Source organism: Chrysemys picta, chromosome 1 (genome assembly GCF_011386835.1).
Source record: "Chrysemys picta bellii isolate R12L10 chromosome 1, ASM1138683v2, whole genome shotgun sequence".
NCBI lineage: Eukaryota > Metazoa > Chordata > Testudines > Emydidae > Chrysemys > Chrysemys picta.
In genome coordinates this window covers 92,015,301-92,030,538 of record NC_088791.1, presented here as the reverse complement: position 1 = coordinate 92,030,538, position 15,238 = coordinate 92,015,301, and the positions used below count along the sequence as shown (strand labels likewise).

The window sequence follows — 15,238 nt, the reverse complement described above, 5'->3', positions numbered from 1 at the left end:
GTTTTTTTTTTTTTTTTTTTTTTCAGTCCATGTAGTTAATTCATCTCTCCTAGAGGCTGTTGATGGAAGAATTCTTTGATAGACCTAGCTGCATCTTCATTGGGTGCTAGGTCTACCTCACTATGTCGCACGGAGTGTACAGTTTTTCACAGGCCTAAGTGATCTAGGTAGGTCAGCCTAAGTTTTAGGTGTTGACCAGGTCTTATCCCAGTCAATTTTCCCATGCAGATAAGCTCTTAAACTCTTCAGGTATTAGCAAGCCTACTATTTTGGGTAACTGAGCTGAAGCCTCCTAAAGTTCCCAGGGTTGGGTTTAGGGACCATTGGTTACCTCCTCCTAAGGCTGTTGGGTGTATGATTTCAAGGGAGACCTTCCCTGGTCACTAGATAAAGCTGCTCAATTCTTATAAGGAGGAGGGGTGGGAAGGTGTGTGGTGAAATGCACCCCTGTATTCATACCCTACATGCTATTGTAATAACCTTTGTGTACTAAATATGCCTTGTAAGGTATCATTTGAAAACTAGTAACTTGCTGGTCAATAATATCATGATAAAATGTCTGTAGCAACATTATATGTAAAGTTATAAACATAAGCTGAAATAATGACTGAAGTGTGTTTACCAGACAAGTCTGGGGAGTGGGTAAACCTGTTTCTCAAAGGACAAGTTGACAACCCTAGTCCAGTGTCATCAAAGCTGATAGGCCATCACCTATCAAGTGGCCATCCTTTGGCAAGCAAAGGGGGCAGGAACAAACAGACTGGCATTTTAGCAAACTACAGCATGAAACCTCTCCCCCTCCAGACTTCACGTCTTCTTGCTCTCAGCTGGAAAGAACTTTATCTAGGGGTCACTCTCTGGAAAATGCATTTCAAAGAGTAACTGAACTATACAAGTGAGGGGCAAAACACCCTAAGTTCTCTCCCTGTCCATTTCTCTCTTGTCCTAAGAAGACAGAAGAAACAGCTCTTGGACTTTGGAAGCAGATCCTAGCCTGACAAGTTTGGTCAGCTATGTTCTGGAAACGTAGTAAGGGACCTCATTTTGAACCAAGTCTAGTGTAAATTTAGAAAGCATTTTATCTTGTAAACATTTCTGAGTAAAATGCCTCATTACTTCTACTCACCTAAAACGTATCTCTTTGTAGTTAAATAAAATTGTTTTACTTTGATTAAAACTAATCTAGTGTTTGTGAGTTGTTTGGGTAACTCCATTTAAGGTAGCAGACTGTTGTGGGCTGATCCCCTTAGAGGGGCAATGCACCCAATATATCTGTACTGTCCAGGATAGGACTGGACAGTGCAGAAGACACATTTTGGGTGGAAAATCCAGGACCGGGAGTATTGGGGTCACCCTGCAAGTTGTAACCAAGGCGTCTGGAAGCCAGAGTGCGGTTGGTGTTTGCTGACAGGCTGCTGTGCTCAGAGCAGCTGGACTAGCACTGTGGCTATATGCAGACGCTCAGGGTGTGACCTGCATGCTGTTTGGCTGCTTATAAACAGCCCAGGTTGGGAGCTAGAGCAGCAAAGTGTTGTGAGCACCCAGGTTGCAGGGCAAGTGGCGACGCAGCCCCTCTCTGGTCTAGATTGTGCCTTGGAATGTCAAAGGTGGCTCAAGGAGGGAGTTGGCTTGGAAGCTATCAGGGACTGAAGGACAGGCTAAGGTTCAGGGAAGGCCACAAGCCCTCAAGATGGGGCTCAGAAGCCTCAAAGTACCACCAGAGTGTGAAGGTGTGAGTGGGGCCCTATATAAACTTCCAAAGGCTTTTGTGAGGTGGAGGTGGGCCATAAGCCTCCAACAGCCCTTGAGGGGGGCACATGAGGTCCCATGAGCAGGACCCATGAGCTTCTGACAGGTTGGGGTCTTTGAGGCTTGCAGGAGGTGAAGGCTGTCAGGCTGAAGAGTGTACAATGGCTGGGTGAGGGTTTTTTTCCTCTGTGTGAAAGATCCACATAAACAGGAAACTGATAAGAGTATTTGACAACGATTTATGTATAAAGTAAGCAAATAGGAGAGAACCACTGCTAGATTAGAGAAATATTCATCCTAGGTGTTGCTTGTTAGAAACTTATAGTACAGAGGATAAGGATGTGTGTACTAGTCCCTACTGTGTTATTGCATAACTTTGGGCAAGTTACTTAACCTGTGCCTCAGTTCCCCCTCTTATAAAATGGTGACAGCTCACCTTAGTAAATCACTTTTTTGATTTTTTTTTAATTACTAATTATTGTAAGAGTAGTAGGGAGAAACTTTCAGAGAAGTAAATTTAAAATCAGCGCTGTCATGTTAATCATCTTCATATGTGGAAAAGATGAAATGGTTCACATCATTTCTCTTCTTTGGTATGTCTCTTGTCTTTACTAAAACCTAAGGTTACATCTACACTGGGGGCTTTTGCCAGCATAGTTATGTTGGTCAAGGATGTGAAGAGTTGTGGATCCATGACCAACCCAGTTGTGATGCAGTTGTGGTGGCAAAACACCAATTTTACCTGGTATAGCTTGTTTTACTTAGGGATAGGAGTGGAATAAACTATACTAACAAAGCTGTGCTTGTCCGTATAAACTGCATCCACACTGAGTGCTTTGCTGGCATAGTATGCCGGAATCCCCATACAGTGTTCTGAGTGTAGAAATGGCCCAAGTGGAAGTGGCTTAGAAGCCTGTTCTCCCTTGTCTTACTGGCAACTTCCCCAGGCTGGATACCTTAATCTCTGAAATGTTTCCATTTCTCTCCTCCCTCCTGGTGAGTCTGAGAGGTTGTGGCAGGCTTCAAGGAAGGGTTTACTGCCTGATATTGATGGCCTTAGTTACCATCCAAATATTTATACCTTCCCTAGGACTCTTTGCCAACCGTTAATTTAGTGTAAGGCCCTACTGAGGCAAAAACTTAAATGTTTTCTTTTACTTCCAAAATTTAGGGTTCACACTGAGACAGTCTTGACCCTTCCCTAAAACCTAAGGGCAGGAGAGCGCTGCTTCAGATTTTGTTCATACCAAAGTCTGCACTCAAACAAAAAGAGTGGACTGTTGTGGAGATGCTACCATTATTTTAATTTCCAGACATAATCTTCTTAGGCAGTGTTCTTTGGTCTGTTACCAGTTCACTGTGTAAAAATGATGGCTGTTACTGTAGTTCCATTGTTGAAAATTCCTTATGTAGACAGTGAGCTAAGTGGATTAAAACTCCTAATGTAGACCCATTCCACTAATACAAAGCAGAGTTTATGCTGGTGTAGTTTACTCAACAGACCACCTCCACACCAATCTGTAACGGTCTTATTCTTCCTTGTACCTATCAGTCGCAGTTCTCCTTGATCCATCACCTACTCTCATGGTTGAAGTGGAGCCTCGACATAAGTTACAGGATGGTGGGAGGAGTTTTTACAGACTCCTTGTTACCAACTCATAGGGCCTTTTCAACTTCTTGTTTGTGGTATCCAACAGAGGGTGAGGGTCCAATAACAGAATTAATAATTACAAGTTGCATGAGAATGAAGATGAGTTAAACTAATTAAGACTTCAGAGAAGAATTCTTGGGCATAAATCCAGAAACGGGGGAGGAGACTGGGATTACGGTGAGAGTTCTTGCAGTATATAGTAAAATGCCTTTACTAATTTGGGCTTGGAAAGTGATATTTCTTCCATGGCATGATGGTGGGATCTTTGAGGTTTATCCTTCCTCTACAGCATTAAGTGGAGGCTTTCACAATAAGGTGGATATACCTTGAGTGCAGACAAGTCAATAACAGAAAAGTGAGCTTGAACTGGGCTGAAGGAATTGTGAGAAGTCACATGACTGATCAAAGATCAGCACATACACTTTGAACAATGAGTTAGCAGGGATCTAAGTCAGTGGTATAGTGAAATGTTTCATCTCTAGTACTTGCGCTTTGTTCTGTGGTTGAATCTTAAACCACATCCACCAAAATGTGGTGAATTATTAACCAAAAAAGAAGAGTTGGAGCTGATGCATTTTAATGAATAGCTCTGTGACTTGCACCTTTTGAAGTTGCGTTCTCATTTGTACCTTTTATGTTGTTTCCTAACTGGCATGTGCTTTAACGATCTGAGACACTTATTTTTTTTGTATTACAGTAGTTCCTAGAAGCTTTGATTGGGATCCCCTCCACCACATGGCAAAACTAATAGTTCAGATTTTTTTTATAAAAGGACAAATTTATCTTGTTGGTAGTGCTGCTATTACAAAACTGACTATACAACCGAATTAAATGTCAATCCCAATCTTCCTGGATTTCTCAAACTTTTTTCATACATCTGCTATTGAGAGGGCAATATAAATAAGATTCAGAGCATCCAAATATTGTCATGATCTTGCGTCGTTAGCTCACAGTTCTTTAGTCAATATTTCAGAGGCTGGTGTCAAGATTATTTTGTGAAGAACACACCAGAGAAGAAAAAAACGAGGTGGTGGGGTTTGGAGTTCTCTGCCCCTCACCAAAAAAGTCTACTAATGAATGAATAATTAAGGATAAAGGGGAATGCCAGGAGTAAGATTAAATGCTTAGATATTACAACAATGAGAGTTTATTACAGCTTCAGCCATTGCTTTTGTCTCCTCTTTACGTGACACCAATGCTGGTGAAAGTTGCCAGATTTCTAGTTCTGACAACAGGTGCCTAAGAAGTTTGGATACCCAATTCCCATTAATTGTAATGTAAATTGGATATCTATTTACCTTATGCATCTTTGAAAAGCTCAGCCAATGGCCATCTAATCATGAGTAAGGTTAAGATTTTGTATGGTTATTTTTAGTAAAAGTCAGGGACCGGTCACAGGCAATAAACAAAAATTCACGGAAGCCTGCGACCGGTCCTTGACTTTTACTAAAATAACTGTGACAAAATGGGTCTGACGGTGGGATGAGAGCCCGAACCCGCTGTGGAGGTGGGGGGCACACTTGAACATGCTAGGTCTTTATTTTCTAAAACTATCTCATAGAACTGGAAGGGACCCTGAAAGGTCATTGAGTCCAGCCCCCGCCTTCACTAGCAGGACCAAGTACTGATTTTGCCCCAGATCCCTAAGTGGCCCCTTCAAGGATTGAACTCACAACCCTGGGTTTAGCAGGCCAGTGCTCAAACCACTGAGCTATCCCACCCCTGTTTAATCAGTTTTTGTTGCTCATCTCTTAGAATTAGTGTCCTAGAAATCAGAGCTGGAAAACACACGTTATTACCTTTTTTGTGGGAGATCACTTTGCTACAGATGTTTGATAGATAACCAATATAATCTTTGTCTCTTCCTCTTCCAGCAAGTCCTGAGTAAAGGGGTACGGCGGTACCATGTAGCTCCCGTCCTGTGCCAGAGGGCCAAGGTGGCCATGAGCCACTTTGAGCCTAATGAATACATAAATTATGAAATGCTTGAGAAAAACATCAATATCGTCCATAAAAGGTAAGGGTGAGAGGTGATTTGGAGAACCCACCACCACAATGAGGGAAGGAGAGGAAAAGACTTCAAGGGGCTATGGTAGCACAAGGAGAATCTAGTGGGGAAAGAGTAGCTTTAAGTGGCTGTGCTGTAACATTGAAAAATGAAAATTCTATGTGCTGGTGGCTCCTATGTGGTAAAGAAGAAGTGGGGGGCAGGGGGGGGAGGAGTATATATATATTTTTTTATATATGCAACCAATCAGGCCACTGCAGTGGAGGAGATGCTGAAGAAGTAGAAGTATTGGCATTGGATTTAATACCAGCTATTGGAGATTATCATATTGATTTTTTTTGCTTAATGTCAGGTGTCAGATGGGAGTCTTGGTGTATCATGCCCTAGTCTGTTTGTACTCATGGGAAACAATATGTGATTAGTACAAGTAAGACGCTTTAAAAGTATCCCCATCTCTTCTTTGCACTTTGTTTCCATAGTGAAATTATCATTTTGTATTCACATGTCCAGATACCTACAGCAAAAGGTGGCCTAGGGATACCTTGCATACGTAATTGTGAACTTAGTTTGCTGACACAGAGATTAGTGTGATCTCAGGGTCACCAGTTTTACTCTAGACTCACCTTGGCAGTGGTTGAAAGTCATTCCCTTGTGATGGCCATTCTGTATGCTTTGTGAAATTAATTGGCTATCTCAGTTCAGTCCATTGTAGCCAAGTAGCTTCATCACAGAAAACATCACCATTGGAATTAACCGGGGTTTCTGTTGAGATTGTCTGTGAAGAAACCACTGACTGAAAAGGTCCTGAACTCCCCACTTGTTTCCTAGAGCTGATGGATCCTCACTCACTATGGGGCTTGGCACATGTAGATTTGATGACGTGTGTGTGTGTGTGTGTGTGTGTGTGTGTGTGTGTGTGTGTGTGTGTATACACACATACCTCTACCCCGATATAACGCTGTCCTCAGGAGCCAAAAAATCTTACCGCGTTATAGGTGAAACCGCATTATATCGAACTTGCTTTGATCCGCCGGAGCGCGCACCGCCCTGAGTGCTGCTTTACCGCATTATATCCGAATTCGTGTTATATCAGGGTAGAGGTGTTTATACATTTTTTAAAGTTTCCTGCAACTGTACCATTGTGGACTATGATCTCATAAGCTAAGCAGAGTTGGTTGACTGTTGCTTGTACTGCACCCAAATGTATGCATTTGGAAACTTCTGGGGGAAAATGTGGATGCTTCAGGAAGGGGTGCTGATGGCTCTTGAAAGAGTGCTCATCCTTCTGAGTCCATACTGAACCAGGGCCTCTGCACTGTTTCATGTTTGGATCCTTTTAACCAGCTGTCAGAAGTAACTGCACTTCAGTGTTGTGGGAGGAGTGAGTGGTCCCTCTGTGTATCGTGTAAAACGTGCCTTGGGAGTCTGGTTCTTCTGGATGATGTGTGGGGAAATGTAAAGGTGTATCCTTTTTCATTTCAGATGCACGTTTAAATGGGGCAAAAGGGCTGGAAAAACATGAGCTGACGTTGTTAAAATTCCTCCCTGTTGTCTTCCCCGCAGGCTAGACCGTCCCCTGACCCTGTCTGAAAAGATTGTATATGGGCACCTGGATGACCCTGTGAAACAAGATATCGAGCGTGGCAAAACCTATCTGCGCCTGCGGCCAGACCGCGTAGCCATGCAGGATGCGACTGCTCAGATGGCAATGCTGCAGTTCATCAGCAGTGGCCTGCCCAGGGTGGCGGTGCCCTCCACAATCCACTGTGATCACCTCATTGAAGCCCAGTTAGGGGCTGAGAAGGATCTTCGGAGAGCTAAGGTCATTATTGCACCAAGACCCATGAAATAAGACAATTCTTTCCTATGTTTGGAACACGTGGTCCCCTCTAGAGAACAGATTTTCAGGAGAACAATCACAGGAATGGAAATCGCACCAGATTATGTACTGTATAGCACCATATATGTACCTGGTGCAGTACAAAACCAAAGTTGTGACAGGTCCAAGCCCCAGGGAGCTTACAATCTGAACTAGACAAATCCGTCACAAACCGTTTAAAGGGTGAGGCATGATGTTGAGAAAAGACAGTCTTAGTCGATCTGCTTTGGAAACCAAAGCAAAAGGTGTATTCTGGGCATAGGGGAAGAGGGAGGCCATTTAAAAGGGGTGAAACATGGAAATAGCTGGATCTAGAGCACTAGAAATTTTCTTCCAGCAGTGATCAAAACCTGGTGTGTCAACCTCCAGAATATGCCTGGCCAAATATACAGCAGTCTATCGTGGGGTGGGGGAGAAGCATTGTCCTGATCTCTGCAAGTAATCAACTAAGGGTTGCTCTCCCTTGTCGCTTTCTGGGGTGGAAATCCTGCAGGACTTCTGCTTTCCTCCCCTACAACCTCATGAATGATAGAAACATACAATAGAAGATGGGAAGACTGAGGTCTACTGATGCCTTTCCCTCACTCTGAGAATGTAGGATAGATTGTGGGATAAGCTCCTCTAGTTTTAATGGACCATTCTGATTGCAGTGCTTGAGAGTAGCTGGCCCTTCCTGGAGGGCAGGAAGAACTTTTTCCTTGATAACAAAACTGGTGAATTAGTTTTATCCTGTATACATGGGATGAGCTGTAGCTTAATCATCTAGTTTAATTTATATCCCAAGATACTGGCCCAAGTAAGTGCAACCATATTTTCCCCCCTCCCCCGGAAATGATAGTAAGGTGGATTATGGCACTCATGAAACTGAGGTCAGGAGCAAATTTCCCCTCATTAAGAGTATTTGTCCCACGCTTTGTGCCTCAGGAAGCTTGAGAGTTATGCAAGAGGTTCAGAATCTGGAGCCTTCTTACTAGACTGTTTGTTCCCTTTCTTCCCTTCACCCCTTGCCCTCCCGCTGCTCTTGCTCTGGGCACCGAATATGTGCTCTGTAGTGTGATTGTATTCTTTATAGCAGTTCTGCTGTAGCTCTGGGCACCCCCTCCCTCCCCATCCGCTCTGGGATTAGAGCAAGTGAAGGTCCTGCTTGCCTCTGACTGGGTTTCACTCTTGATGTTGCCAGTTGGCATGGAATGAATGCTGGCAGGGCAGAGAGAGGCTTGGATCTGCTCCTGGCACATCAACATGCTTCGTTTGGGAGAGAGCGGCACAAACAGAGTGAAGTGACCTGACTCCCAGTGCAAACAAAGCTCAAAGAGCTGTCGCCGCCTCATGGGAAACTTCAGTAAATGTTCTGTGCGGAGACAATTACTCTATTATCTCCACATAGTCCCCCCTTTCTCCTTATTCTAAAGTGTTTGCATGAGAACAGAGTCTCTAAGTCATCGTCGATTCCTGTTCCTTATCGTATCTACTCTCCAACTGCTCTGCCAAGAACATCTCAGGACATCCTACAGTCTTCTGCTTGTGACAATAAGTGATTGCCCTGGAAGCCTTCATAGTTATGATCCTACAGATGATTGTGATGTCACAGCAAGAGGCAGCATTGTATAGCTGGTAGAACCGGAGACTTGGGCTCTCTTTCCCACTCTACCACTAACCTCGTCTGGCCTTGGGCTAGTCACTTAGCTTCTCTGACTCCATTGCCCTATCTGTAAAATGGGGCTAACATGCTTATCAAAGCACTGAATAGAGCAAAGAAACTAGGAAGGAAGCAAAAGAGAAAAGTCCATGAAATGGAAGCAGGATGGTTTATAAATAGTTTGGGTTTTGTTTTATAACTTAAAATAGTAATTCTAACTCAGCCTTGAGATGCTTTAGTGGTGTTGCAAATTGTTGAGTTCAGTGCTGGGATCACTGTGAAATTCTATGGCCTGTTGTGCTAGAGGTCAGACTAGATGATGGCTGTGGTCCCTTCTAGCCTTAAAATGATTTCCTGGAAGTCAGTGATGCTGAACTTCATTCTCCCCTCCACTGCCTATAAAATGTCCAGGAAGCAATGCGGCTGAAGGGTGGCTGAACTCTGGCTCTGTGGGGAGAAAACTGAATGTAATGTCTTACTAATGCTTTATTTAACTGTATGAATAGGACATTAACCAGGAGGTGTACAACTTCCTAGCAACAGCAGGTGCCAAGTATGGAGTAGGGTTCTGGAAACCTGGATCGGGAATCATTCACCAGGTAAAGAGTGCGTGACTGCAGTATTTGAATGGCAAATGGCTCACCACCTTATGGTGGGGAGAGAACACGAGTGCAATTAAAGGCATGTCCCCTCCTTCCATGTTTAATCTAGACTGGCTGTGTTTGTCCTGCAAGGTGACCTCTTTGTACCTCTGGCTTATACCACTACATTTCTCCAAGGTTATGCTGGTCAAACTGTAATCTGATGCTTGATGGCCTATTGTTGACACTAACTGTAGTGGGAAGGGGCAGAGTTTCACACCTTCATCAGAATGGTTAATTGGCTATTTTAGCTTGATTTGGCTGGGGCACTAAAGTGATGCTGTGAAGTAGCTTAGGCCCAATGTAAGTTGTCTTTATGGGGAGGGGAAAGTATATTTTTAAAATCTAAAGAGAGATGTATTTATGATCTTAGCTTTAATAAAAACAGGGGTTGGGATGGGGGAGAAGATACCCGTACACAGTAGCACTGTCTTATTGCCTGAGAATAGCAAAGCAACAACCAGTCTAGAGCAGAGGTGGGCAAACTATGGCCTGCGGGACTGTCCTGCCCGGCCCCTGAGCTCCCATCCAGGGAGGCTAGACCCCAGCCCCTCCTCTGCTGTTCTCTTTCCCCTCTTCACCCCCCCCCCCCTCCCCCGCAGCAATGTGGCCATGCAAGCAGAGCAGCTGGTTCTGGCTGGGCGGCGGGGCTGCAAGCTCCTGCCGCTCTGAGCGGCATGGTAAGGGCGGGGGTGGATAAGGGGTGGAGATCCTGGGGGGTGGTCAGAGGATGGGGAACAGGAGGGGTTGGATAGGCGTGGGAGTCCTGGGGATCTTGTCAGGGGATGGATAGGGGGCGGGGCAGTCGGGACAGAGAGCAGGGGGGGTTGAATAGGGGGTGGGGTCCCGGGAGGGAGCAGTCAGGGGACAAGGAGCGGGGGGGTTGGATGGGTTGGAGGTTCTGAGGGGGGCGGGAAGTGGGAGGGGGCAGATAGGGGGCGGGGACCAGGCTGTTTGGGGAGGCACAGCCTTCCCTACTCGGCCCTCCATACAATTTTGCAACCCGGATGTGGTCCTCAGGCCAAAAAGTTTGCCCACCGCTGGTCTAGAGTCACTATGCAGACTTTGTGAAATGCAAAAAGTAAACTCCACTGAGGGTGAAAGTATCGTTTTTTAAACAAAAAACCGTTTCTAGAATCTCATGTTCCATTAGCACTATAACAGAATACAATCAACTTAAAAAATCACAATTCTCTCAGTCTTTTTAACCTATTTTATAAATAATACTTACGATGGGTGTAATTAGGATACTGGAGGGGAAAGCCCATGTTGCTTTTAGTTTGTCTGTTTTGTGTATTTTGCCCTGTTTATTTTGTGAATGTCCCACACAAACAGGGAAAAGATGGGGGAGGAAGGTGCAATTGTAAAACTAAGAAGTTGACTGGAGGGTCTGGGGACAAGTGCACTTAAGATGTGCCTTAAAGGTCTCTTTGTTTTTGGAACTCATCTTTTAGCTGATATGTTACCTTCAGCCCATAATGGGCCAGCCTAGAAGGGAAAGGGGAGTGTCACCTGAGCCTGCGCAGGAAACTGTGGGAACAATTCACTTCTGCCACTGCTCTGGGACCATATGGTAACTCTTCCCATGTGGCCATCTGTCTATGGTAGTGTTTTCTACTACCATCACTAGTATCTGAGCACTTTGTGTGTAATAGCAGTAGTGGCCTTCACAGAGTTTCTGGCATTTCACCCTCTTTGGGGTAAAAGCATCGCTTGGAGTAGGGTTTGTCTTTGGTTGGGGTTTTCGGGCATAAGGGAATGTCCGTGCTGCATGCTGTTCTTTCTGTTTCTCCCCCCACCTTAGTAGCATTGGGCAGGAGCTCTGGCTTATTCATCAGCTGATAAAGCTCAAGGGTTTCTTGGGTGGGATCAAGGCAAGTCTGCTCCTCACCCCAGTGCCAAAGGCATTGAAAGTATAACCTGGGAGGAAAAGGGGTAGTTCAGGTGCTGTTACTGTTTTTATTCTAACCCTGACCTGTTTGCCACCCTACCCCCAATGACTGAGGTGCACTTAGGGCAGCCTTCTTTGGACCTGATGGAGAGGGCTTGGAGAGGAGGCCTGATGAAGGAGGGTCTTAGGTTAATGCATGAACCTTTGTTTTCTGTCATTGGGGTCACCTGAGTGGGTTAGCTGGGTTTTTATGAAACAGATTCTGCCTCTGACACCTGTCTGTGTGGAGCCTTCTGACTTCACGCGGATCCCATACAACCCTGTACCATGTTGTATTATCACTGGCTTCATATCCTCTTCTCTGACTGGACTGGTTGAGATTCATTCCTGGCATCTGGTGAAGGGCTACTTGTGGCTGACTGGACAAATCTGCTTTGGTGGGAGATGCAGTTGGAATGGCAATGAGCTTGCAACCTGAAATAAGCTAGAGACTGTCTTGGGATCACGACCTACAAATTAAATCACTGATCTGATCCTAAGGCTCCTTCTGCTCCTGGCTCTCCTCTTCACTAAGTTTCATCTTGTTTTGTTTCTCCACTTCCGTTTGTTTCAGATCATCCTGGAGAACTACGCGTACCCTGGGGTTTTGCTCATCGGTACGGATTCCCACACCCCCAATGGAGGTGGCCTGGGTGGAATCTGCATAGGAGTGGGTGGAGCCGATGCAGTAGATGTCATGGCAGGCATCCCCTGGGAGCTCAAATGCCCAAAGGTGAGATGGTGGGGGAAAGGTTAATTCCAAATGGGCCAGGGGCTGAAATAATGAGAAGGGGAGCTTGAATTTCCCAGATAGATGAGGCACTTTGAGCCACTATGGCCTTGGGAAAGTAGACTGGTCTAGAAGCAACTAAACCATGCTTCACTGGCAACTCTGAGTCTCCACTCCCTGCATTGTTCATTTTTGTGTGTGTGCCTCAAAGGATGCATCAGCAGGAACTTCCCATTAATTAGCCATGCAAAAGGATTCAGGCCTCCTGGCAATAGAGGCTTCCTGGAGCATTGGTTTGATACTTCAGGATTTCCTTCCTTGCCCCACATTCTGATTCTGGGCACTGATGCCACTCGAAAGTGAGGAGGAATGGGATCCATGTAGATGCTCATTGGCTTAGCCAGCAGAAGATAAAATCTCCATATTTTAGCAAGCTTTCTCTTGGTGCTTCTCAGGTTATTGGCATCAAACTGACTGGCGAGCTGTCAGGCTGGAGCTCTCCTAAAGATGTGATCCTGAAAGTGGCTGGCATCCTCACTGTGAAAGGTGGCACAGGTGCCATCATTGAGTATCATGGGCCTGGTGTGGACTCCATCTCCTGCACTGGTGAGGCAACACCATCTCATTTATTGGGAACATAGATTGCTACTGGAGGCTGCGGTCTCTGGACAGTAATGGGCAGACTGATGCTGTTTGCTGTTCTGATGATCATGGGGATTGACTGCTGGTGGACTGAGCGTGGGAAAGGAATGTGATGGGAGTTCTTTAAAAGAACCCAACCCCTGAAACTGGCCTGGTAGTTAATGTGCTGCTTTGGTGTCCCGGAGACACTGACTCTAGTTTTGATTTCTTGCTCTGCAGGCTGACAGAGCAAGGGAATGCTGCATAAGCACAGAGCTCCCGCCAGGGTAGGAGAGATCACTCAACTGTGACTCCTGCAATTCAGGAGCATAGAATGGCTGGCTGCAACAGGGGAGTCTTATTAAATGGCCAGCCGGCAGGATGCAGGGGCCTCATCTATGTTTGGAGGAGGGAGAGAGAGATTTCTTCATGGTTCTGACAGGATACAGGTGGTAGTTGACCTTCCTGTGCCTGGGTTTGGACACCTGATCAGGCCTGTGTAACTAGAGGGAGGAAAGGGAAGCCAATGATTGGTAGTGAGTGTAAGTATATGCGCTGGTGCTGCAGGAAAGGCCACTACAAGAGCAGGTGAAGATAACTGGAGTGGGGAAGAGATGAAAGGCGATTGGTCAGTGGTCTTTGCTTCTAGAGCCCTAGACAGAGGCTTTGGGCCTGCCTGTGAGGATGTGAAAAGTGGCACTTGCATAATGAAACTTTTACCTAAATTTAAAATGCTCTTAAAACTTCACCACTGTGCTTTTGAAATTCATGGCAGATCCCAGTGGCATAAGAACATACTGGCTTTCCATGCTCAGTCAGTGAAAGAATAACTTTTACTCCATTTAAATCCACCTTTGTCATTTTTCAGTTGACAAGATCAACATACTACTGGCTCTTCTGGCTAGAGAAATGCTGTATAGCTGGGGAGGAGTTTGAACCCTGCCCCTAGTATTGTGCAGGTAGTAAAGAGACTGCTGCAAAATATGCCTGGTGGCTTCAGCAGATACAACCATATTAAGGCATTATTTCCTATCAGCTGTGTTTTACCTTCTAGAACGCCCCAGCCCTGATCTCCACACTTAAAGCTCTATACAGTCATGTGCATTCAAAAGGTCAGAAATATCTGACATTAAAAAGATGGAATATTGGATCAGATGGACCTTAGACTGAGCTGATGTGGACTTGTTTTCCTGTGCCCACCTCCCACATTTTGTCCTGGTCTTGCTGTCTCCAAACAAAAGCAAATCTATGGTGAAGAGCTGAATGCCTTTAAATCCTCTGTCACTTAGTTTGTGGGTCTTTCCTCTGGCCCGTCTCTAGGAATGGCAACTATCTGTAACATGGGGGCGGAGATTGGTGCCACCACCTCCCTTTTCCCATATAACCACCGGATGAAGAAATACTTGAGCAAGACTGGACGAGCTGGTAAGAGGCTTGGGGAAGGCTGGTGGCAGGGTGCCCATCTCCTCTAGCTTTGGGTGCTCTACCATGTTGCACAGGGGTGGTGCCTATGGCAGTCAGCACCGTAGAGGTGGCACACTTGCTCGCCCTTGGGCGATGTGGGGATCTCTTGTGCTCCTCACCAGCACCCCCAGAAAAACCGAATTCAGGAGAGGCTTCATGGGCTCTACAGAGGGCTCTTGGTCAGACAGAAGAGTGTTAGAAGCTTTCGCCCCCCCATTAGATTACCCTATTGACTCTTGATGTCAGACTCTTCTGGAACCTGTTATTTCACATGCTACTCACGATGGGGTTGGGTGGAAATGCAGCTAACTGGTACAGTAAGAGGGTGCTTTATGGGCACGCCGTCCCAGGATGCCAGGTGTCTGAGGAGAGGTCAAAGGTGTGCGCAATGTAAAAGGCCAGATCAAATCTGTTCACTGAGTGGTGGTCACCTGGGTTACATGGTGCGAGAGGGGAGATCAGCAGGCAAGGTACCTGGTTAATGCTGGGATTGGGAATAGCCTGAGTGCAGTGTCCCTTAGGACAAATGGTGTACAGCCTCTCCTGACCTCTGAATTTTCCAGCTTTCTTTTCTTATTTCAGAAATTGCTGCTTTGGCAGATGAATTCCAGGCACACTTGGTGCCTGATGCTGGCTGCGAATATGACCAGCTGGTTGAAATTAACCTCAGCGAGGTGAGGCTTGTTTCACTACCTCGTTCTTCTTGAACATTTAGATGTGAGTTGGTCCTGAATGAATAAGGAGCAAGAGTCTAACATGAGATACTTCATAGCCCTACGGAATCATAGACACTTCATAGCTGACATAAAAAGACACAGTGCCTGCCCAGAAGACCTTGATCTCTTACACTTAGATATGACACAACAAACAAGGGTGACAGACAGTTGGGGAGGCGGATGAAGCAAGGATGAGGCTTGACAGCAAAA

General features: G+C 45.6%; 1 protein-coding gene across 6 annotated transcripts in view; it reads left to right on the top strand.

Annotated features, from left to right (window-relative positions):
• ACO2 (aconitase 2) overlaps nucleotides 1-15,238 on the top strand; it is a 31,745-nt gene that overhangs the window by 4,561 nt on the left and 11,946 nt on the right. For 4 of the 6 annotated variants that reach the window (XM_005302589.4, XM_065563149.1, XM_065563165.1 and 1 more), the window contains exons 2-8: nucleotides 5,275-5,417; nucleotides 6,972-7,230; nucleotides 9,433-9,525; nucleotides 12,072-12,230; nucleotides 12,683-12,833; nucleotides 14,169-14,273; nucleotides 14,895-14,986. In XM_005302589.4, coding sequence (XP_005302646.2) covers nucleotides 5,275-5,417; nucleotides 6,972-7,230; nucleotides 9,433-9,525; nucleotides 12,072-12,230; nucleotides 12,683-12,833; nucleotides 14,169-14,273; nucleotides 14,895-14,986 — 1,002 coding nt within the window. Of the gene's footprint in view, nucleotides 1-26; nucleotides 168-5,274; nucleotides 5,418-6,971; nucleotides 7,231-9,432; nucleotides 9,526-12,071; nucleotides 12,231-12,682; nucleotides 12,834-14,168; nucleotides 14,274-14,894; nucleotides 14,987-15,238 lie in introns of all 6 variants that reach the window. The other 2 variants (XM_065563161.1, XM_065563155.1) reach the window with 1 other exon arrangement.